At 37.8% G+C, this 21,599-nt stretch overlaps 7 protein-coding genes across 8 annotated transcripts; 2 read left to right on the top strand and 5 right to left on the bottom strand.

The window, feature by feature from the left end:
- The first annotated feature begins 25 nt into the window (after nt 1-25).
- LOC17889625 (pentatricopeptide repeat-containing protein At2g21090) lies at nt 26-2,263 on the top strand. The gene has a single exon (XM_006296075.2). The coding sequence runs from the start codon at nt 252-254 to the stop codon at nt 2,043-2,045; it is 1,794 nt and encodes a 597-aa protein (XP_006296137.1). The 5' UTR covers nt 26-251; the 3' UTR covers nt 2,046-2,263.
- Nucleotides 2,264-2,331: 68 nt separating this feature from the next.
- LOC17887639 lies at nt 2,332-4,103 on the bottom strand. 2 transcript variants are annotated; one of them, XM_006294236.2, is made up of 3 exons: nt 3,228-4,103; nt 2,911-3,142; nt 2,332-2,816 (listed from the first exon to the last, which is right to left on the bottom strand). In XM_006294236.2, the coding sequence occupies exons 1-3, from the start codon at nt 4,101-4,103 to the stop codon at nt 2,680-2,682; spliced, it is 1,245 nt and encodes a 414-aa protein (XP_006294298.1). In that variant the 3' UTR covers nt 2,332-2,679. The 2 variants fall into 2 exon arrangements, with proteins under 2 accessions (XP_006294298.1, XP_006294297.2); XM_006294235.2 differs by having other exon boundaries at nt 2,911-3,124; nt 3,228-4,097.
- Nucleotides 4,104-4,170: 67 nt separating this feature from the next.
- On the bottom strand, nt 4,171-6,954 carry LOC17888846 (U6 small nuclear RNA (adenine-(43)-N(6))-methyltransferase). Its single transcript, XM_023784478.1, is given in 10 exon segments — nt 4,171-4,745; nt 4,869-4,932; nt 5,017-5,163; nt 5,257-5,363; nt 5,461-5,552; nt 5,554-5,664; nt 5,753-6,182; nt 6,283-6,614; nt 6,726-6,782; nt 6,784-6,954. Coding segments are annotated over 10 exon segments (1,551 nt in total). The 5' UTR covers nt 6,927-6,954; the 3' UTR covers nt 4,171-4,677.
- Nucleotides 6,955-8,118: 1,164 nt separating this feature from the next.
- On the top strand, nt 8,119-9,076 carry LOC111830973 (cold shock domain-containing protein 4). Its single transcript, XM_023784025.1, has one exon. It carries the CDS (start codon nt 8,220-8,222, stop codon nt 8,811-8,813), a length of 594 nt encoding a protein of 197 aa, XP_023639793.1. The 5' UTR covers nt 8,119-8,219; the 3' UTR covers nt 8,814-9,076.
- Nucleotides 9,077-9,186: 110 nt separating this feature from the next.
- LOC17890228 (auxin transporter-like protein 2) lies at nt 9,187-11,756 on the bottom strand. The gene is made up of 6 exons (XM_006294048.2): nt 11,418-11,756; nt 11,146-11,331; nt 10,933-11,045; nt 10,652-10,835; nt 10,265-10,362; nt 9,187-10,140 (listed from the first exon to the last, which is right to left on the bottom strand). The coding sequence occupies exons 1-6, from the start codon at nt 11,574-11,576 to the stop codon at nt 9,429-9,431; spliced, it is 1,452 nt and encodes a 483-aa protein (XP_006294110.1). The 5' UTR covers nt 11,577-11,756; the 3' UTR covers nt 9,187-9,428.
- A 4,244-nt stretch (nt 11,757-16,000) lies between these two features.
- LOC17889533 (protein HIGH ARSENIC CONTENT 1, mitochondrial) lies at nt 16,001-17,142 on the bottom strand. The gene is made up of 6 exons (XM_006296286.2): nt 17,087-17,142; nt 16,887-16,967; nt 16,722-16,795; nt 16,555-16,625; nt 16,405-16,458; nt 16,001-16,316 (listed from the first exon to the last, which is right to left on the bottom strand). The coding sequence occupies exons 1-6, from the start codon at nt 17,107-17,109 to the stop codon at nt 16,194-16,196; spliced, it is 426 nt and encodes a 141-aa protein (XP_006296348.1). The 5' UTR covers nt 17,110-17,142; the 3' UTR covers nt 16,001-16,193.
- A 487-nt stretch (nt 17,143-17,629) lies between these two features.
- LOC17889979 (synaptotagmin-1) lies at nt 17,630-21,298 on the bottom strand. The gene is made up of 11 exons (XM_006295619.2): nt 20,827-21,298; nt 20,371-20,469; nt 20,228-20,278; nt 19,999-20,122; nt 19,708-19,826; nt 19,504-19,605; nt 19,315-19,389; nt 18,926-19,002; nt 18,592-18,838; nt 18,033-18,518; nt 17,630-17,950 (listed from the first exon to the last, which is right to left on the bottom strand). Exons 1-11 carry the CDS (start codon nt 20,935-20,937, stop codon nt 17,819-17,821), a joined length of 1,623 nt encoding a protein of 540 aa, XP_006295681.1. The 5' UTR covers nt 20,938-21,298; the 3' UTR covers nt 17,630-17,818.
- Between the last annotated feature and the right edge of the window lie 301 nt (nt 21,299-21,599).

Raw genomic sequence — 21,599 nt, 5'->3', positions numbered from 1 at the left:
AGAAGATCCATTATGATAGAACAAGAAGGCCGTGGGCTGAAGGGCCTAAGCCCAAAATTGAAAAAGGATTGTCTTTGTTTTGTATGATCCATACCAAAGCCGAAACCAGATCCGGTTTCTAAACCCATTCCGACGGCATATGATTTCGTACCGGCGAATCTCGCCGGCGCAAACCCTTTCAGACTTGTGTCCGCCGGGAACGAATCGCAGCAAATCCTTAAAGTCTCCTCCCATGGTGGTTTCTCCCTCCAATGCCCATCAGTAACCCTAGGAAACGGCCAATCTGTGTCGCCCGATCGTTTCTCAGTAGACACGCAACCAAAGAAGAGCTCTCTCAGGCCGTATCCCGTCTCGAGTCCTTGACGAAACAAGGGATTCGTTTACCCTTTGAGCTCCTAGCGTCATTGCTCCAGCAGTGTGGAGATACCAAGTCTTTGAAACAAGGCAAATGGATTCATCGCCACTTGAAGATTACTGGATTCAAGAGACCCAACACGCTTTTGTCCAATCATTTAATCGGAATGTACATGAAATGCGGTAAACCTATCGATGCGTGTAAAGTGTTTGATAAAATGCATCTCAGGAACTTGTATTCGTGGAACAATATGGTCTCTGGGTTTGTCAAATCGGGGATGTTGGTTCGTGCGCGGGTCGTGTTCGATAGTATGCCTGAAAGGGATGTTGTGTCCTGGAACACGATGGTCATTGGGTATGCTCAGAACGGGAATTTACACGAAGCTCTGTGGTTTTATAAAGAGTTGAGGAGATCTGGAATCAAGTACAACGAGTTCAGCTTCGCTGGGCTTTTGACGGCATGTGTGAAGTCGAGGCATCTCCAGCTCAATCGGCAAGCTCACGGGCAGGTTCTGATTGCTGGGTTACTGTCAAATGTGGTGCTTTCGTGTTCTATCATCGATGCTTATGCTAAGTGTGGTCAGATGGAGAGTGCTAAAAGATGTTTTGATGAGATGGCAGTGAAGGATATTCATATTTGGACTACTCTTATCTCCGGATATGCCAAACTCGGGGATATGGAAGCGGCTGACAAGTTATTCTGTGAGATGCCAGAGAAAAATCCAGTCTCTTGGACCGCATTAATTGCTGGATATGTTAGGCAAGGCTCGGGGGACCAAGCGCTTGACTTGTTTAGAAAAATGATTGCTTTGAGGGTTAAACCAGAGCAATTTACTTTCAGCAGCTGTCTATGTGCCTCTGCGAGCATTGCATCCCTTAGACACGGGAAGCAAATTCATGGCTACATGATTCGTACCAATGTTAGACCCAATGCGATTGTTATCAGTTCTTTGATTGATATGTACTCCAAATCAGGGAGTTTACAAGCCAGTGAGCAGGTTTTCAGTCTTTGCGATGACAGGCAAGACTGCGTTTTGTGGAACACGATGATATCTGCATTGGCACAGCATGGGCTTGGCCACAAGGCCTTGTGGATGCTTGATGAAATGATCAAGTTCAGAGTCCAACCAAACCGAACGACTCTGGTTGTGATTCTTAATGCCTGCAGTCATTCAGGTCTGGTAGAGGAAGGAGTTAGGTGGTTTGAGTCAATGACTATTCAGCACAAGATTGTTCCTGACCAAGAGCATTACGCATGTCTAATAGATCTCCTAGGTCGTGCCGGTTGTTTCAAAGAACTGATGACCAAGATTGAGAAAATGCCTTTTGAACCCGATGAGCAAATCTGGAATGCAATTCTAGGAGTATCCAGAATCCATGGAAACGTAGAACTGGGAAAGAAAGCGGCTGAAGAGCTGCTCAAACTGGACCCTGAGTCGTCTGCACCATACATATTGCTGTCCGGCATTTATGCAGATCATGGGAAGTGGGAATCAGTGGAGAAGCTGAGAGGGATTATGAAGAAGAGAAGGGTGAATAAAGAAAAAGCTGTTAGTTGGATTGAAATCGAGAAGAAAGTTGAAGCATTCACTGTCTCAGACGGGTCGCATGCTCATGCTCGAAAAGAAGAGATCTACTTCATTCTGCATAATCTGGTTGCACTCATGGAAGAAGAAGCTTCAAGAACATGACCTCATATAAGAGATGCATCATTAAACACCTGCAATTTTTTCCCAGGATTGTACACTGTTAAAGCCTGCAAAAGCAGGGGTTTTATACGTGCTGTGTGGAATTTGTTTTAGCTTTAGAAGTTTTGTCAGTGTAACAGAGCTAAAACTACAGTCTTCAAATTGTTTGTCTTTTCTTCTTCCAGATTTATTGGTTAATAAAGAAACAAAATCAAAACTAATTTTCAGAAAAGAGATGGATCTTTCTAGTTTGTTTCGTATTGGCTACGCTATTATTAGTAATTAGAAAACGATGGAGATGGCAGGTGAGAGAAAGGGACATACAAATTTCAAGAAAAAGCGATACAGTTGGAGCAACCAATATTTATGTATGTCTATCAAACATTCAAACCCAACAATGCCACAGGACAATAACCTGGTTCTATCTGTAAAACAGGTGACCAAAATTTTTATTTTATTTTGGTCAAGCACCTGTGGCCAAGTGTTGTGCATCAATCAGAGTTGTTAGTTCCTGTGTAGATTAACAATCCAGTTGAACTCTCTCTTGCATCCATCGTTGGGAAAATCAGGCTTCAAATAAAGCCTTGATTGAAGCTTTTGCAGTGTTTTTTTGTTTGTCTCATTACCTTACTGAGTTCTAAGATAGAACCACGACCTTGCTCAAGATCCACATCACCAGCGAGAACTCAAATGCAAAGAGCGTATGGAGCAATCCCCTATCTAGTGCATATCCATATAGCGTAATTCCCTTGTTGTTATGTCGCAGGTATTCCACTGCAATGTAATTTTCCCATCAATTGTTTGCAAGTTATTTTGAAAAGTATAGAGAAAAAATAAAAAAAGAGCTTGCAATCTCAATGTAATGCACCTAGAGCTTGTCTAGCCTGAAAGAAGGAAGATAGATCCAGTGACGATGAGACATTGATGTATATGTTGTCGGATGAGTCAGTGTCACTCTCGGGTGATACGGCTTCAGAAGCGCATGTCAAAGCCATGTGCCACCTCGTTGCAATACACACTACTCCTTGAGCTCTGTGTGTGATTCTTGCAGCACCCAACAAGCACAAGAAGAATCCGCTTAGCTGTACAGCAGAACATACCTTGAGATAGAAGAATATGTATGCTCCATTAAACTCAGAGTGCTGAAAGTAAAAGAATTATTACAACAAAGCTTTAGAGAATTACCACCAAATTACAGGAGCTGAGGAAACTCGTGTCAGACTTTGAGGCAAGAACCAACAGTAAGGCCACAAACTGACTGGTACTTATCACAACAAAGGCCGCTATAATGAAGAACCTGTACCTGTGACTTGTAGCCGACAACTGTTTCTTGATCCTCACATGTTCCCTACATACATCTTCTATGGTGTCTGGTTCACATCTATCGAACATCTTGTGAAGCCCTCGAAACCTTAGTATCTGCAGCTCACAGGTTAACCGGAAAAGGACACAAACAAGCAAGAACACTCCTGTCCGGTAAACCCATGAAAATACGACAAGCAAGAATATCACAAAGTTCAATGCAGCACAAGATGACTTTATGAAAGGAAATGATACTTCAGCGGAGGAGAAAAATATGCTCTTGTGCACAAGTTCCACAAGGAATGAAGGTACAAGTATGAAGGCTAGGTAATGTAAGGCCCTGTCAAGTTCACGTGAATATCCAAGCCTCACCAAGGTTGAATCATCAAGAAACAGAAGCTGTGTGAGATTATATATTCTGAAGAAACATATTAGAGTCAAGAAACCAATGACGGCAAGCCCAGATTCTGGAAATTGGACGAGCACATTGAATGAGTTGGCGTCCATAACAGATGAAGGTCGGGTTCTAGGAGTCTTGATGAACAGACAACTTATGAGAGGGACTAGTAAAGTGAAGACTACAAACATCATATAGGACATAGCTTGACCAGAAGGAGAGGAGTGATCCAAAGCGCACAACTTAAGGAGAAGACGAAAGTTGCGCAAATCATCAGAACGCAAGGATTTTGAAGGTAGCAAGGGTGTGTTAGAGTGGATCGGCATGTGATCAAGAAAGTATCCATCATCGCAAGGATTCATTTCTATCCAGATGAATCAAAGGGTTGCGGTATCACCTAAGTTATAAATATAGGAAGTCCAGCGAAAAGAGAAAGTGACAATTCAAAATAACTACACCCACATGCACTGCAAGATGTATATAGGTATTTGGTAGAGGTCTTACATTTTTTCATCACAAGCTATGATTGATCAAAAAAGAGAAACTGGAGAGAAAAGCAAAAGTAGCTTTGCTTTATCCCGTGAATTAAAGAGTCCTCTCTCTCTCTCTCTCTCTCTCTCCTCTACTACTTTTAACTTTTAAGTACTCCTACTTGGCCGTGTGTATCTTCCCCCGCAAGGTAAGCCTTTTCAAGTCATCATTCAAGTAAATCTATGCGGTTGAAAGACACGAGCGGTCTGCTATGCAACACTTTCATCCACAACATGATGTCGCTACTAAATTTCTGCTTGCCTCTGTTGGGAGGAATTGTATCAGTTTACGCAGGAATTAAAACACGGCTTGTGTTTTCTGTGTATGAACATGTGCTTTATATTCTTTTTCATCCAACTTTGGCCAGATGCCATTCTTCAAGTCAGAACAGTGCCCTGGGAGTGGTTATTGACAAAATTTGGACTTCATATTTTCTTCCAACGAACCAAAAACTATAGAGAACAATCCTGCTCCTGCATATGCATATTTAACTGGACAATTCAGTTTTCTTCACGTTGATAACTTACAGCAAAGTTTTGGTACAAAGAAGTAATACTTTAAAGCAAAATTTGGGGTAACCGAGCAAAATGACTAACCTGGGATATCTTTCTGCTGTAATGATCCTTTTATAAGCAATGTTCCTGGCATCTGGTGCAACACCTGTAACAGAAATTTCACCATCATACGCCAATTTAAAATGGTGGATGCAATCGTAAGGGATATCTTAAATCAACCCAAACAAACCAAGATGCGAAAAGATAGGTTATCTTCAGGGACTTGCAAAGTGGAGCCAACCAGTGACTGTTTTTCATGTATGTGGCTTCTTGCACTAACTACATCTGTAGTAACATTCTTCAAGATTATATTGCACTGGTCATTAGACGCAACAATCTACACAACAATACGAGGGAACTCTGTTGAGCTTGAGATATTGTAGAAACAAGATTAGATGGCAAGACAAGACAATACATGTAGTGCACTTACATCAACAGAAAATGTAGAAGAGCTCAATTTGCACGAGGCACCACAGCTCTTAAAGAATTCTTCAACTGATTGTAGCACATCAACGGCACTGTACTGCCATTTTATGCCCTACAAGACAAAACTAAATCCCGAGACTTTTATATAGTCACAGAGCAAATATATTTACCGGAGCATGTAAAAGATGACGAAGGTTATAGATAGGTTACCTCAGCATAAATGAAATAACACTCTTTTTGACTAAAGGAGGTGTTATTATCTTCCTAGCTGTGGGCATGAAGGACCAAGCGAGTCCCCAATGTATGACCCTGGACAAATTCTGTGGTCTTCACAATTGTAACACCCACTTCCCAAAGCTTAGATATCAAAAGCTTGAGGGTAGCCTTCTTCCCAAGCATTGAGGTGTACCACCTGATATAAAACATGATTGCAAAAGATAAATCCTGGTGGATGGAAACCAGAAAGCAAAAGATCCAAAGGTATAGTTAGGTAAAATTACCTAAATCTTTGCCTCAGTACAGCACTATCTTCGATAATACGGGACACAAAAGCTTGCTCCCCACCATTGCAAACCATCTCCTCAGGAGTTCCACCACATGCAGTTTTAGGGTTAAGGCCTGATTCTTCAAAGGTCTCAAAAAATGGAGGATTAGACATACAGAAGTCGAACGTTTCATTTTCCTTGACAACACCAAGTAGTACGGCTGGTTCAGTATAGCTCTTGTTGTCATATACAGGATAATCAGACTGAACCATAGCGGAAGTTTCGGCTGCCTCAGGTATGGTTTTCTCATTCTCTCTATTTTCAACCTCAGGGACAGAGGAACGCTGTGGAAGAAGTTTAGAGTCTCTGATCTCAATAAGGTCTGAGATATGGGGATTACTTTTGACATTCTTACCTGCCCATTCCAGAGCTACAACAGTATAATCTGCGTATCACAATATTGGCACCAACTGAAAACATAGAGCCAACTAGTAAAGAAGCTACGAACAATCCAAATAGAATAAAATGATAAACGAAGAAGAAACCTGAGGCAACAAAACTCCAACCAAAAAGGGAAGCATCAAGGAGAGGATAAATGCAATTGGCACCTGTACCAATGTCAAAGCCCTTAACTTTGCTTCAGTCACCACCCAAACTCTGAATGGTCTCAGAGGACAAAAGGTCATTGGTCCAATAAATGTAATTGGATCTATCAGGAACAGTAGGGCAAAGCTGTCCGTCCGGTCGCCTTGGTCCAGTGGTATAAGGATGTAAGTCCCACCACCTGGGTTCGAGTAGCATTGGCCACGGGAATTCGAGATTTAACATGGTTTTCCTCGGCCCTAGGAAATTAGTCTTTAGGCCTTTGGGATCACTCCTAAGTTATCAAAAAAAAAAAAAAAAAAAAACTGTCCGTCTGGAATATAAGAACTTTTGTAAATACAACACACTCGTTGAGAGCAAATTACTTTGTACAATTGAAACATACCAGTTGACGCCATGATCATGTACAAGGAGGGTACGAGTGAGCTCTCTGGTGGCATTGTTCACCGGAGAAGAAAACAAAGGGTTTGAAAGAAGGATAAAGAGACGCCAAGTTGGCAAAATCGGGTGGGTTATTAGAGTATTTGCTTTGGGGTTGCTTAGTTGATCCAGGTTCTGACCGAGCTCTCTTCTTCCTGTTCCGCATCGGAAACTACTCCGACAGATATAGCCTCCAGGAAAGTGGGTGAGAGATAGACGTTAAAGCTTCTAAGATTATATATGTTGATGTTACTAAACGCCACCGTTTGAGGTGAGTTACTGAGTAAGCCGTGTTTGTTTTTCGAAATCAAATATTAATCGTCTTCATTGAATTAATTACTGAGTAGAATCATACAAATTAATTGATACATTCGAATGAATTCAATTGTGCTACAAATTAATTGATAATTCAAAAGATATAATTCAATAAACAAACTCATCTTTTCATTGAATTATATTGGCGTAAAACTGAAAATTTTGCAAAATGGATAAGTATTTTTAGTTTGGGCAAATTGTGAGTACGCATTGACAAGTCCCATCGTCATGTCATTCTTCGGATTATGCCCGTTACTCTTTTGACCGCTCTTTAAAAGTTTTGACTGAATAATACAAAAACAATAAAACTTTGGGGTCACTTTGTAAATACATTATTTTATTGGTTATGAGAGAGTAAATAAAATAAAATAGAAACAAACGGCACGCAGTTTACGTTCCCAAAATTGTGGGACTAGTCAAAATATCTGCTTACGTCCGTCAACTTTAATGTTGACTGAACCCAGCAAACAAAAAATAATAATACATTAATAAAGGATATGTATTTTTCCCATTATACCCTTTACTCTGTTTAGATCTTTTCGGGAGGAGAAGAAGAAGAAGATAAGCTCTGAACCATTTTCAAATTTCTTTTTTTTGTTTGTAATATTTAATTTTAAAATACATTATATTCCCTAAAACTTCAACTATTAGATTTAAAATCTAACGGCTGAGAAAGCCTCCTGCAAAGCATCCCCAACCGTCCAGATCAAAGCTGACCCATCCCTTCCTTTAGTTTCCCGAAAAGGAAAAATAATAATACAAATCTCGAACATTAACAATTTGAACATGGCCCAGTTTTTATGATAAAATTTATATTTAAAACAAAATAATTGACAATTTTACTATTTAAAAAAGATTGTTAGTATTTCTTTCTATTAGAAAAAGTCAAGAAATAATGCAGAAAAATAGAAATAACGAATTTAAAATGGAAAAAAAATACGTACGTTAAAATGGGAATTATGAAAAAAAGAAAATGTGAAAAAGGAATAATAAGAAATATTGACGTGGCAGTAATAGCCTTTGCACACATCTCTCGCAGATATAAACAGCGTCTCCCTCACGCCAAAGGTGAGAGAGGGGAAAGATCTGATCGGTGATTTTTTTTTGTTTGGGTTGGTTCGTCGGAGTTTTTTTTTGGATCAGAATGAGCGGTGGCGACGAGAACATGAGTGGTGGAGAGAGACGTAAGGGATCGGTGAAGTGGTTTGACACACAGAAGGGGTTTGGTTTCATCACACCAGACGACGGTGGTGACGATCTCTTCGTTCATCAGTCTTCCATCAGATCTGAAGGGTTTCGTAGCCTCGCCGCTGATGAATCTGTTGAGTTTGAGGTTGAGGTTGACAACACCGGCCGTCCCAAGGCTGTTGAAGTGTCTGGACCCAACGGTGCTCCCGTTCAGGGAAACAGCGGTGGTTCATCTGGCGGTGGACGCGGTGGTTTTGGCGGTGGTAGAGGTGGGGGACGTGGTGCTGGAAGCTACGGAGGCGGTTATGGTGGTAGAGGTGGCGGTGGCCGCGGAGGAGGTGGTGGCGATGGTACTTGCTTTAAGTGTGGTGAACCAGGTCACATGGCGAGAGACTGTTCTCAAGGTGGCGGTGGCGGTGGCTACGGAGGAGGTGGTGGCGGCGGAAGGTACGGCTCTGGCGGAGGAGGTGGTGGTGGCGGAAGCTGCTACAGCTGTGGAGAGTCGGGACATTTTGCTAGGGATTGCACTAGCGGCGGTGGTGGCCGTTGAAGCAAACAAGACGGTGAAGAAGGGTAAAACAGTCATCTAACACATGAGAAAACGATCCTCTTCTCCCTGACTTCTATCAAAAATATTTTATCTCTCTCTCTCTCTCTCTCTTTTGTTATCAACTCTTTTCATCTTTTCGGATTTTATTTTAAAAACAATTAGGAACTTGTGGTTATGCTTATGAATGATGCTTTGCTTGTGATTGAGTAAGAAGCTGGATTGGTTTGTATTGCATGTATCTATCTCAACAAGTTCTTGCTCTATTCCCAAGTTCAGTTTAAGTTTGCTTCTTTTAATCCTCTTGATCCTTTGAATTTTTGACGTCTCTCTTAACTTATATGGCTGTGGTTTTTGGATGTTCATATTGCTAATGTTTAATCGATGAAAGATTTGGCATATATTATTCCTAAAGTTTGTTTTCTTCTTTAGTTTCCAAAGATTAAAGAGACAATAAAAATTAAACAAACTTTAGAAGCAAATTCGAACACAAAACACTACGGCCAATTTGGTTTCATCTAAACGAAACCCAAATCTCTGATCCGTGGGAAAACGCCACCTTTCGTAGCAGCTGAGAACACTCTTGGGGCCGGTTCTAAGTCATTCATGCTTCTAAGTTCAAAGGCCACGAGTGTGATTGAAGTGAGGATGGCTGATCGGTGGAGGCGCGGCAGTAACCGGTGCAGGGCATTGGTAACATTTGGTGAAGAGGCCAAACGTATCAATCTGGTGAACGAAATTGATCATACTAGCCCAACCACCAAACCCGAATCCAACAATTAAAACCCAAACAACTATGAAGGCATTGATGGTGAAAGCCCCAGTCCAACGTCCTAGAAACCTCGGCGGCTGCTCCACGGCGTTCTCACGTGCAGCGGAGGAGCGGAAAGTGAAGATGTGAGCTAGTGCAGGGATGATGTAGACAGTGAAGCTGACGAGAAGAGATCCAACGGTTGAGTTAATAGGGCCAAAGAAAGGGAATATGATGGCAAGAAACCAAATGGGTATAACAACGGGAAGCCTAGCGGCGGCTCGTTTACACATGCTCCTGCACTCATGCATCCCTATAAGCTTCTCCCACACGAAGTAGAGTGGCGTGCAAGCAAACCCAAATGTGATGAACTGATGGATGAGCATAAGCACAACTGCAAAGTCGCGGTAAAGATTCTTTGGGAGGAGAGCAAATGCGTTGGAATGGTTTAGAAGCAAATCACCAAACGCCCAATAAACCGCAGAAGCAGAAGGCAGCGTCAGCGTCAAGACGTAGAGTGTTGCAAAGAGGTATATCGACTTGAACTTCTGAGGCTTCCACATCGCATGCATTATCTCTCTGCCAAACACACAAACAATAAAAGTGAGTGGTCATTTTCATTTTAATCTGCGATTCCAGTTATACCCTTATTTAGGATATGTGAAATTGTGATGGAAGAAGAGACAAAGGAACATTAACATACACAGTAACAGCATGTCCACCGAATGTGTAAAGAATGTTTGTGGCCCCTGTGAAGTATAAGACCAGCTTGCTTGGTCCTGAGTGCTTCACTCCTTCTACCTACATTTTTTTTTATTATGAATATTACAACATTTACACTTATTATTATTATTATTCTGTAAGAAAAAAATTCAAGTATCTACAACTCTACAAGTATCGTTTATGCATTATAGGTTTGGGTAAAGTAGTGGTCCCAACCACATGTTGCTTGAAACAGAAGTGCCAAAAAGACATACGAAAGAAGACAACTTTGTTGGTGTTTTGAGTTCCCTTAAGCCACAACATCACCAGCTATTCTAATCTTAAATTAGTAAAACAGTAAGGAAAAGGATTAGTTATACTTTCTTACCTGTCCATGGAGGATGGAGGCAATGGTGAGGTACCAAGCAGTGTAAGTGGTCATCAAGAGCCCAAGGAAAGACCAGATCCTGTAGTTGTGGAAGGAAGGAATGAAGACTGTGGTTGCACAACATGCTCCAAATATGTATGTCCATGTCCTCTTGTCCAGGTTATCATTTATGTAGTATATGTTACTGCAACATTCATTAAACATTAAACCACACCATCAGTCTCCGTTTAGTGCTTATCCTAATCTTAACCAAGAAAGAGTTGTTATATATGTAATAGTACCTTGCACAGGCTATGAGTTGAATGACAGATCCAAAGAGAAGGAAGGTGCAGTTAAATGCTAACCCAACATTTCTCCAGTGCTTCCCAAGCAATCCATCAAGAACCTCAAACCACTTGAAACAAAACCCAACCATGTCAACAACATAGAGTACTCATCAAAACAAAAAATATATACTTTGGATAGAAAAGAGTAAATATATATTTGAAAGAAACCTGAATGACATGGTTTCTGAAGTTAACTTTCTCTCTCTCCTTTCTGGTTCTGTATTCAACATAGAGAATGCTTATGAGGTAAGCAGTCCAGCTCCCCAAGATGCCATAGAAGAGCTGAAACAGGATCCCTGAGAGCATTCCCAGCTGTGAGAACGAGTATGGTAGTGTCAACAGCACTTGCGCCACCTATGTACAACACATTCATCAGATTAAAAGCATAAACCAAAACTTGTTCATTTTCATGGGATGAAATGAAGAAAAGAAACCGTTACCTGGTTAGAAGCGCAGCTGAACCAAGCATCGTAGGCAGAACCACCATGCCAAAACATGTCAGACAACTTAGATTTGATGTCTGAAGCTTTCCCTTCCCTCTCCATCTCAACATAGTTCCCAACAACAACAGTCTCAGCTGCTTTCTCACCGTTCTCCATCTCTCTCTCTCTCTCTGTCTTTGTGATGAATCAAAGTAAGAGTGAAAGGAGAAGAGATAAGAATATATATATATATATATATAGAGAGAAAGAAAATAGAAAGAGATGAGAAGAGTGTGTAAACAGAGAGGGAGACACGGAAGTAGTTTTTCAAGGCAGGATGATGAGAAGCTTAACTCTCTTTGTTTTCTTGATAGCTACTTGTGAGAGTTTATGTTTCGGGAGTGACAACAACATCGAATCAATTCATATACATACATACATACTACTACTATTACTACTGTACCCTTTAAAGTATATTTATTATAGCCAGTATTCTAACAATTTATTACCAAACCTAACAAAGAAAACAAGTTTTACCATTACCCATTCCTCTTTTATTTTATTTGGTTATCTTTTAATACATGCAAAGTGTATACAACTTTGTTAAGGACAAAAGTGTTTTTTTTTTGTCATCTCAGTAACTAAATTACAAGCTTATCGGGACGAAAGTGTTTAAGTGTATAACTTTGTTATTTGCCGGCTAATATATACAGTATTTGTAATATTAAAGTCTATAATATATTTAAGTACTGAGTTGTTGCTTTTTCCAATGTCAGTCTAAGTACTGTTTTGTTGTTTTTAACAGCAAGTTAACTAAAAAACACAGATAAATTAGCGGCGAGTCACGTTTTGCTCGCACGAGTGGGCTTTCGTTTCTCGAGCAAATTATTCTAAAGCTCGTCGTTTAATTACTTGTAAGTATTTCTTAAACAAAACATCCAGTCACTTGAATATAAGTTGAACAAACTATACTATGTACGATATTAAAGTGTAATGTATATAAATGATCTCATAACTCTTGTGGTCTCTCAATGATACGAAAAGAACTTTTTGGAAAAAGAAAATAAAAATAAATGATTTGATAACAAGACAAAACTTTCTGAATGAAAAATCTGATAAATCTAGTACATTAATATTCTCCCATGATTCGAACAAAACATTTGTAAATCTCGATGTTGCTTATACAAGTACTCCTTGTATTTATTGATCTAGATTTCTTTTCTTCTACCTTTTGTTGAATTTAATAGGGATACTGCCATAGTATTTACTTACACAGCTGTAAATATTTGGTAGTCAAAAGATAAAACAAGAAAAATTGTCTTTCAAATTCAATGCAAAACACACAAAAACTTTACTCTTTTTTGTTTCTCTCTCTATTTATTATCGTTTACCAATATGAGTTTGATATTTCAAAATGAATTAAACATTGTGGTAGATGACAATAGTTAAGTTGCAATTTTAAAGAACTAAAACAAAAATGATAGAAGTGTGTCTAGTAAACACTGTTTACCATACTAAGATAGATAAATCTTGTATATGATCTTACACATTTGAGGTAAATCATTTTTAAGAAAATATAAAATGAAATACATGTAATACAAAATTGATTACCAAATAATGAAGGCCAGAAAAAGATTAACATGTTAGTGGGACTGTAAATAGATATGCCAAATTAGCATATTTAACAGTCAGTGAATCTGCTAAAGTAGGAGATGAAAACATGTTAGCAAAATTATATCTTATAATCATTCTTATAATCTAGTCTATAGAAATATGAAACAAAACTTAAACAAAAATAATATTTTGTGAAACAAAAATCAGTAAAAATGTGCACTTAATCTCATACCTCAAACGTTTTTAGCCTTTTTAATTTAATTCTTAATACACAGTTTACCATTTTAGATAATCTTTTCACTGATAATTTTTTAAAAAAATTTAGTTCTTAATACACAGTTTACCATATTAGATATTTTTTTCACTGACATTTCACATTTTTGGCCGATGATTTATGTCATGGAAAATAAAATGATACATATGTAAAAAAAAAATTGATACATATGTAAACTTACTTATGTAGGAGGGGAAAAAGCCAAGAAGCATAGATAATGTGAAATGTATTTTTAATTTCTACTAAAAGATATGATAAAAATACGAAAAAGAGAGAATAATAATAAGAAAGTAGACCGAATCATTGCAAGAAAACAAGCGTGGTCGCTTTTAAATAGTAGGAGATGGGGAAACTCTCTCTTGCTTTTATCACATGCCTCTCTCTATCTCTGAAATTTGTGCTCTGTTTCTTATTATTCTCAAATTTATTACACTCTTTTTTTAGTACATGACATAGATCTTATAAATGTTATTTAGTTCTTTCATTCATCTATGGTGCACACAAATTAATTAAGTAGGTGAACATATTGGTTGTTTATGCTAACTTTTGGGTTATGGTGATTATGAAGTGCACTGATGATAATAGACACTTCCATTTGGTTATTTGGTTATTTTGTGAATAAAATGTGCCGATTTAGAATATTATTCATAATTTTTTTAGTCCGCATAATTTATTTATATTTGATCAGTATATTATGTTAGTTTGTTATTTTAAAAATTATTTAAAGCAATTTGTATTTGTTTTAGAATATTATGCATACATTTATTTCACGTAATGTTATTTTTTGTTTGATCGTTATACTAAAATTAATTTGTTATTTTTTTTTTTTTTGTTTTGCATCTATGTTAAAAAATATATTATCTTCATTTAAGATCAGGTTTTCATTTTTGTTTAGTAGTTTATATTATATTTTATAGTCTTTCACATCTATAGTTATATAGTTCTGCCAGTCAAAATAAATAATTTTCATACAATAGATCAACTGAAAATAAAATAAAATCCAGGCACAGTATGTGCTACTTATTATGAAAGAAATTAACTTTCAAAAGCCAAAAAAATATTTTGAATTGGATTTTTCCTCAGAGATGCATGCATGTTGTGAATATGTGAAGGTCCATACTATATATATTCCATAAGGACGCCATTAGCATATAAGTAAAAATGCTTAAGGCAAACCAATACAAACAAGTAGACAACCACAAAACAAAACCAAGTATTCTTTTTATTTATTAGATCATGTGGTCTCAAAAACAGACATCTTTTGTTTGATAATGCATATAATATTAGTGTTCTCATTCAAATGCATTGACTCAAAACAAAAACATTTATACAACTCATTTTAGTTTCAAGTTTACTGTCTTTTTCCAAGTGAACGTTGTTTCTTTATTTAGATTCTCCTCAATGAGCCTGATTATTAATAATTAAGCCTAATCAAGAACCTCTTCGTGACCTCATTGAGGTGCTTTTCTGATGCTAATATTATGTGGGATACTAAGTTTTTAATAAATAAGTATGATGGTGAATTTATAATGCTCTGCAATCATCATATTATAAGGAAAATAGTTGAATTTTAGGAGTCACTTGTTGCATCTTTTCATACATATACATATAGACATATTTATGATTTACGACCCTATCATCATATCTCATAATGCGGTTGTCTTTTCAATAATTATTATTATATACTAAAACAAAAATAGCATTGTAATTAGAAATAATGACAAAAGAGCATGCATGAGTCTCTCTAATATCTTATTATGTTGTTAATTATTTTCATAATTCTTTGACAATATCAAGAAAAATGAAAAAAAAACCTATCCTGACAAATCTTCTTATATTCTGTCAAGAATAACTGATATCAAAAATTTACAAGAGTAAATAATATCAAAATATATTTAGATTACTTTGTATACATAATTCATATTTTCAGAGCATTGGAATCATTTGTTTCTTCACATAAAAATATTCTTAAACATGGCTATATAATTACAACAAGTAATATAATGTGGATAGCTAAGTAAAACGAGGCTATGCATTGAGTGTAAGTGGAAATGGCTAAGGCACGCTTTCTCCTCGATTCAGAGAGATAAATTTCAAATTAACACTCTTACTATTATTTTTTCTGCTCTCTTTGTCTCCTTCATCATGATAACGACATTTAATATTCTCTTACCAATATTTATTTATTGCAAAAATCCCTATCAATGAAGCTGAGTATTTGGACCTGAAAAAAAAGAAGAAGATGAGTGTATTAACAAAGGAAAAGACTTGTGTCTCTTAGCAGTAAATACGAAAGACTTTATGAGTTTGTTGTTGTGTCTTTGGTCTGAAACTGATTAGACCTGGTCAAAACCAAAAGCTCCTTTTTTAATCAAATCTTTTGAAAAAGAAAACGTTAATACTGTTTGTTGCCTACTGAGCCACGCCTTTTACCACTACTTACCCATAAAGACAGAGAACATATTCACATACACATATGTTCGTTTCCATCATAATTTAGATTCCCATTGTTTGTCATCATCAGCCCACAATCATTTTCAGTTTCCCTTGTGTCCTCTGTTTTACCAGACATTCTTTTCAGACAAGATTAATCTGTAAGCATCGAAATAATAATGTAGTTTTGTTTCTCTGAGTCTGATCATCAGGACCAGCCATCATTTTTTATTTTTTGAAAAAAGAAAAAGTTTCATAAAACTGCCCCCAAGCCCATAAATAGTACCTTCAAAAGCAAGAATGATATAGTATTATAATGTTTCGAGTCCAAGAATATACATACTTAACGGCCCAATAGATAGTATCTCGGCTGTTCTGAGACTTCTGTTATTGTTGTTACACAAGACAAACACAACATCACTATCAAGTTTCAAGTGTTTTCTTTTCGCGTCAATACAAACCGGCGGGACAGTTTAGTTATCATTGGGGCGGAACTTGCAAGCTATCTTGAGGTCCTCCGGGGTTTTTTCCCCCGCGAATCCAGCGTCAACCCAAGCCGAGTAGCCTCCACCCATGTTAGCAACATGCTCGTACCCCTACCCACGACATATGTATGATGTATATACACATAAGTATGGTATACAATATACTTATAATGAAATGTATGAATATAGATAGACTCACTGCATTGAGAAGGTCAACACAAGCACGACTTGCTCTTCCTCCAGAGTTACAAGCCTTCACCGAATAATTAGTTACACATTAGGAAACGGTCTAACTGAGATCTAAATCTAAGATGTGAAACATTTCTACAATCATGATTTTAAGACTAACCACGATCAAATGTTCATCTTTCTTGCAAACCGATGCCACTTGAGGAAGGAAATCAGGATTTATAACCCTACCTACACACCACCATTCACAATCGTTCCAAGTTTCATTTGTGATCTCAACTTTGTTCAAAAAAAAAAAAAAAAACTCTTGCAAAATTTTTAGATCACCTTCATCAGTTTTGAACATATAAGGAATGTTCAAGGCCTCCTCAAAGTGACTCTTGGCGAATTCTTCATTTGTCCTACAATTACCGAAAAATGTCAATAATATTAAATAGCTACACATCAATCAACAAGAAGAGTTTAAACGAAATGATAATTTTCCTTATTTACCTTACATCGAGATATCGATGACCAGTAGTACTAAGCAAACCTTTTGCCGTGTAAACATCGACGGTCTCAACATTTTCAACTCTGTAAAATAACAAATTGACAAAAGAAACCTAATATACTTACTTGAACATTTACATACGGATTTGTTCATAAAAATCAATACTCGAGCAATAAAACTGTTTATGTATTATGTTACTCACGTCTTTGTTTTTGTTTCCTCCATGAGAAAGCCTTTGATCGGTTTGATCTTATTTCCTCGTTCGTCTTCTGCTATGAAAAAAGGTTGAAGAGAGGATATGTATACATAAAACTGTTCAACTTGATCATATATATTAATTTAATCAAGTTGATATTTGTATAAAATGTAACATGTAAGTTGACCAACTATTATTTTCTCACGTATTGATCGGGAAACTTGAAGCTAAAGAGAGTTGGTTTTGAAAATCTCAACTAAGTGTTTATTAGACATACACAATTGTTAATCATTACATAGCATTAGTTGACCACAACTACAAAACTGTTAAATGTGAAGAGCATGTTTTGGCTTAAGCAATGAGACAATGTCAACAACTAGCCGAACACTTGTGTGTTAATTTTGTTTCCTTTTAAAAACAGAACAATGGAAGCAAGACAGACTGTATTCAGTTTCGAACTTGCATTGATCTTTTGATCATTTTTGGTGCTGGTCAGTCTGGTTCAATGCAAATTAATCTTGAGACATATCTTTTCTCTACAAAATGAGCAGTGGAAACAGGGAGTCACACTACCGAATATCAGAGAGAACTCGAAGATACACAAATCAAAATAAAAGAAGGCTCTGCAAATCTGCCGTTGGTTTTAAAGAGTTAAAGCCAATTTTGTACAACAACACATAGTTTTTAACAACATCAAACCAATTTATCTCTTTCTTTGTTCATAAATCGAATAAGAAATCAGGAGGCAGTTCGCCACTCCAGCTCGATTTGGATCTTTCCGTTCTTTGAGTCGATAAGGTGAAACTTCTGATTCATCCTCTTGTTGTTCACCACGTCCACCACCGGAATATCCACATACCCCAATGTTTCCTGCCCATCAACAACCACTTTTAGATTAGACTAGTACACAACAATTGTTAGTGTTACTGTGCGAGTAAAACGAGTGTACTACCTTGGGATGCAAAAGACCTATCCTGGATGAGGTGCTCAGCACTTCCACGTGCAGCTTCTCACGGATGGGAGGCTCTTCGAGCATGAAGGAGAACTCCTCATTCCACCTTGGGTCTCTGTTCTTCTTCACGTGCTTTGTTTTCCTCTCCTCCCCTTTGAAATAGATGCGTACGTAAGGATTCGTATGGTGCTTTCCTTCAACATCCTCAGCCGAATGCACTATCACCACAAGCATTCCTCCAGCAGCTGGTGTGCCTTCTGGAGCTTTTTGCACAGATTGCGTTTCTTCAAAGCCTTTGGGCATTTCTTCCTCCGTGAATGGCTTATACAAGAGTTCAACCTCCAGCTTCCCCCTATACTTGTCAGGCTGCCCATCTTCACCGCCATCCAAAGTCTTACGCAGTTCCAAGGTGAAGGCTTTATGTTCGTCAGGCACCATTTCTTTCAGAGCTAATACATTCATACCCATCTTATCGTGCTTCCCAACCTGCATTGCAAAAATAAAACTTATACATATATTCTGCTCCATGCCACATGTCACCCTTTGGATAGCTTGTTACCTGTTCCCAGTCGTACACATTGAACTCTAGAATCTGAGTCTGGGGATCTCTGACCGAGAATTTGAACTCTTCATTCCATTCAGGATTCAAATTCTTGTGCTTAACAGTTGTCTTCTTAGAAGGAATCTTATCTTCAGAGAGCTTGATTTTCACATATGGATCTGCCCCACCCATCAGATCTTTTTTCCTCAGCCCAACAGCCTTTACAACTTTCACATGGACGATTCCAACAGGCCTTCTGAACGCTCTGCAGATTATAAATTAAATTTTGCTCAGCAAAGGTGAAGGTTTAAGGTATGGATTGATTGTTCCAAAAAAAGGTGGAATGGGATACTTCGCAGGGTCAAGGATTGGAACTACAAGGGTCTTAGGCCAGAGATACATGTTCGCAACTTGATCCTTTATTTGTTCCTGAAATAATCAACGCAGCAGTGTAACTAGAAACGAACATCTGATGCAGCAGAAACGTAAAATTCTAAAAGACCAAACCAATTCCACCAAATAAGAGATTGGATATACAAATATAAATGCCGATCACAAAGGATGTCACAGTGTCATCAGCCCATTCTGTCTTACAAGATCGAAACAAACCCTCTTCACAAACCTGGAAGACTAAATAGAGTGTGTTGCACCCTAAACTGACTAAACATAGCGCTGCCGAAAATGTCAATTTCTAAGTCATACAAGACAGGGATCTGAATGATGTAAGAGAAATATATCAACCTGAACAAATCTGTAGAGGCCAGGGATTGACATAAGATCGGCTCCACCAAGCTTCAGTCCAAAATCAACGTGTGGCTGCCACAGTAGCAAGAAACAGTCAACAGCGCAAAAAATATACCAAAAGATCTGATAAAGAGGCTGACTGGTACACAAAAAATGACCTTATAAAAAAATGATTGTAATACAGACCTTCTCCATTAGAGACACATAGATGTTGGCAAAACAAGGAAAACTTGGGACTAGTGGCTTGAGAGTGATACGAGGCTCAGCAAAAACTTGCAAATCGACCACCTGAGAAAATTTCATCGGTTACTGAGGGACAGTCATGATTGCTATTAAGTAGGCTGTTTCTTCTTTTAAGTTTGATCTGCAGTTAGAGGGATATCTTATTACCTGAACTGTTGCCTTCAACCCAAATGCTTTGATGGCAACCAAGATATTGGGATTTGCGGCCCATTTCAAACATGGTTCCATAATTAACTCTTTCTCGTCTGTGAGATAAACTTTCATACCTGATAAAAGAGAAAAGAAAAATAAAACCCATTAGTCTTGGAATCAATTCATAATCATCTTTGGCATGTGGACCTTTTTTTTTCACCACCAACTCCCCTCCAGCTCTTAGTTCAGACATGAGAACATGACACTAAAGGAGAGATTGAGGAAGAGAAGAAACGATTAACACACCTTGGAATGTAGGGGGTAATGAGCCTAGTGTAAGAGTTTCAAACTCAACAGAGTCAATCTTGTACTTAGGTATCTGCTCCTCGATGATTGGCTTTGCTATATTCTTTGCAGTCTTACATATGGCCTACATAGATACAATTGGAGAAACAAAATGCAAACTTTAAAAAATGAAGTTAAGAAACTGAAGTATCACGAGAAGATAAATATGAGAAAGTGCAGGTAATGTAACCTTGTCGAGATAAGGCCACATGTACTCGATAAATCTGTTTATCCAGTCAACCTAATTCATAAGAAGATAGAAGAAACAAACATCAGAACCTGAGACAAAAAGATAAAAGTCGTGATGTCAAAAGGAAGAAGAAGATCACATACACGATCGAAATCCGGATTTTTCACCCATAGCGGTATCTCTGGAAGCATCCGTTGCATATCTTTAGGGTCTTGGTCAGCTATGGAACGAATTTCAGGATCCTATAAGTGCAAAAGGGTAAAAGCAAATTCAGGCATACGTTCCATCACAAGCCGACTGTAAGTATCACCAGGAAACAGTGTTTGGAAAATTGCTATTCTCGGATGAAAAACCAACTTGGACACATACAAGACAAGTCTACCCTAACGGCAAAATCACAACAGTAGGAACAAAACAGCTAAGAAGACTCCATATATTTATAAAAATGTCAATCATAGAGGGCAACAAGTTGATTCCATATACTAATCCTAATGTAAGCTTATAGACAATCGAACTTGGAACTTAGAAAAACGCATATCTGGTGGATAACGAATGACAAATAGTCAAATCGCCAAAAGAGAAAAAAAAAAAAAACGAACCTTGACGTCGTTGGGCTGCAAGTAGACGAACATAACGTAGCCAATGACAAGTCCCAACGAAATCCCAACTCCAAATCCACAAAACCCTAGTATCGTACTGAAAAAACCCATCTTGATTTCCGTCGTTTCAGATCCAACAATTTCTTCACAGCGAACCCAAAAAAGGAAAAAGGAGAAAGCTTTATCGTAAAATCAGATCAAGAATCGGGGAGGAATCACAGAACTCGAAAACCCCTTTGGTCGGTTTAGAGAAGAAACGCAGGAGACGGAGGAGCAGAAGGCACTAAACAGTTCTCCGCCGTCGGAACCGATCAGAGGTGGAAGAAGGACAGAGATTAAAGTGAAGAGGGAATTTGACTAATCCATAGAGATGAAAGAGCATTGACTGAGATCCATGGACGTGGTAATCGGAGAAGATAAACAGATGTCGTGAGAATCGTGAAGCCCAGCAGGCAAGCAAAGTGTGTGCGCTGCTAAAGACACGGCTCGCTTATAATAATACCATATTCTCTCTTTCTCATTTTATTTTTTTAAATATACCAATTAAATTATTTATTTATCTCTTCGAAGAATAATAATAATAGCATCACTTTGGGAAACCAATCTTTTTCATTATGCGTTTCTTAAGTGATGATAATACTATAAGAAATTCTCATAAATTTTCTACATTAAGCAAGTTTTTGAATTTTGATCACATAGCCATCACTCATACATATATTTATCAATTAATTATACTTCAAATATCTCTTGGGTAATGAAAGTTTTTAAAATAA

Source organism: Capsella rubella, unplaced genomic scaffold, assembly GCF_000375325.1.
Source record: "Capsella rubella cultivar Monte Gargano unplaced genomic scaffold, Caprub1_0 scaffold_4, whole genome shotgun sequence".
Classification (NCBI taxonomy): Eukaryota; Viridiplantae; Streptophyta; class Magnoliopsida; order Brassicales; family Brassicaceae; genus Capsella; species Capsella rubella.
Note: the sequence above shows the minus strand (reverse complement) of the source record. Positions and strands in the feature narration are given on the sequence as shown.

What these genes read in the sequence shown, in the direction of transcription:
- LOC17889625 (XM_006296075.2), top strand. Translation starts at nt 252, where the DNA reads ATGCCCATCAGTAACCCTAGGAAACGGCCAATCTGTGTCGCCCGATCG.
- LOC17887639 (XM_006294236.2), bottom strand. Translation starts at nt 4,103, where the DNA reads ATGAATCCTTGCGATGATGGATACTTTCTTGATCACATGCCGATCCAC. An exon ending in TCAGCTCCTGTAATTTGGTG is followed by an intron (nt 3,143 to 3,227) that starts GTAATTCTCTAA and finishes TTCTATCTCAAG; the next exon opens with GTATGTTCTGCTGTACAGCT. An exon ending in TCAGGCTAGACAAGCTCTAG is followed by an intron (nt 2,817 to 2,910) that starts GTGCATTACATT and finishes ATTACATTGCAG; the next exon opens with TGGAATACCTGCGACATAAC.
- LOC111830973 (XM_023784025.1), top strand. Translation starts at nt 8,220, where the DNA reads ATGAGCGGTGGCGACGAGAACATGAGTGGTGGAGAGAGACGTAAGGGA.
- LOC17890228 (XM_006294048.2), bottom strand. Translation starts at nt 11,576, where the DNA reads ATGGAGAACGGTGAGAAAGCAGCTGAGACTGTTGTTGTTGGGAACTAT. An exon ending in CAACTCATAGCCTGTGCAAG is followed by an intron (nt 10,836 to 10,932) that starts GTACTATTACAT and finishes TGAATGTTGCAG; the next exon opens with TAACATATACTACATAAATG. An exon ending in GGTGGACATGCTGTTACTGT is followed by an intron (nt 10,141 to 10,264) that starts GTATGTTAATGT and finishes TGTGTTTGGCAG; the next exon opens with AGAGATAATGCATGCGATGT.
- LOC17889533 (XM_006296286.2), bottom strand. Translation starts at nt 17,109, where the DNA reads ATGGAGGAAACAAAAACAAAGAC. An exon ending in TATGTTCAAAACTGATGAAG is followed by an intron (nt 16,626 to 16,721) that starts GTGATCTAAAAA and finishes GGTGGTGTGTAG; the next exon opens with GTAGGGTTATAAATCCTGAT. An exon ending in GTGTTGACCTTCTCAATGCA is followed by an intron (nt 16,317 to 16,404) that starts GTGAGTCTATCT and finishes TGTCGTGGGTAG; the next exon opens with GGGTACGAGCATGTTGCTAA.
- LOC17889979 (XM_006295619.2), bottom strand. Translation starts at nt 20,937, where the DNA reads ATGGGTTTTTTCAGTACGATACTAGGGTTTTGTGGATTTGGAGTTGGG. An exon ending in ATGTGTCTCTAATGGAGAAG is followed by an intron (nt 19,390 to 19,503) that starts GTCTGTATTACA and finishes CTACTGTGGCAG; the next exon opens with CCACACGTTGATTTTGGACT. An exon ending in GCCTCTACAGATTTGTTCAG is followed by an intron (nt 19,003 to 19,314) that starts GTTGATATATTT and finishes TGATTATTTCAG; the next exon opens with GAACAAATAAAGGATCAAGT.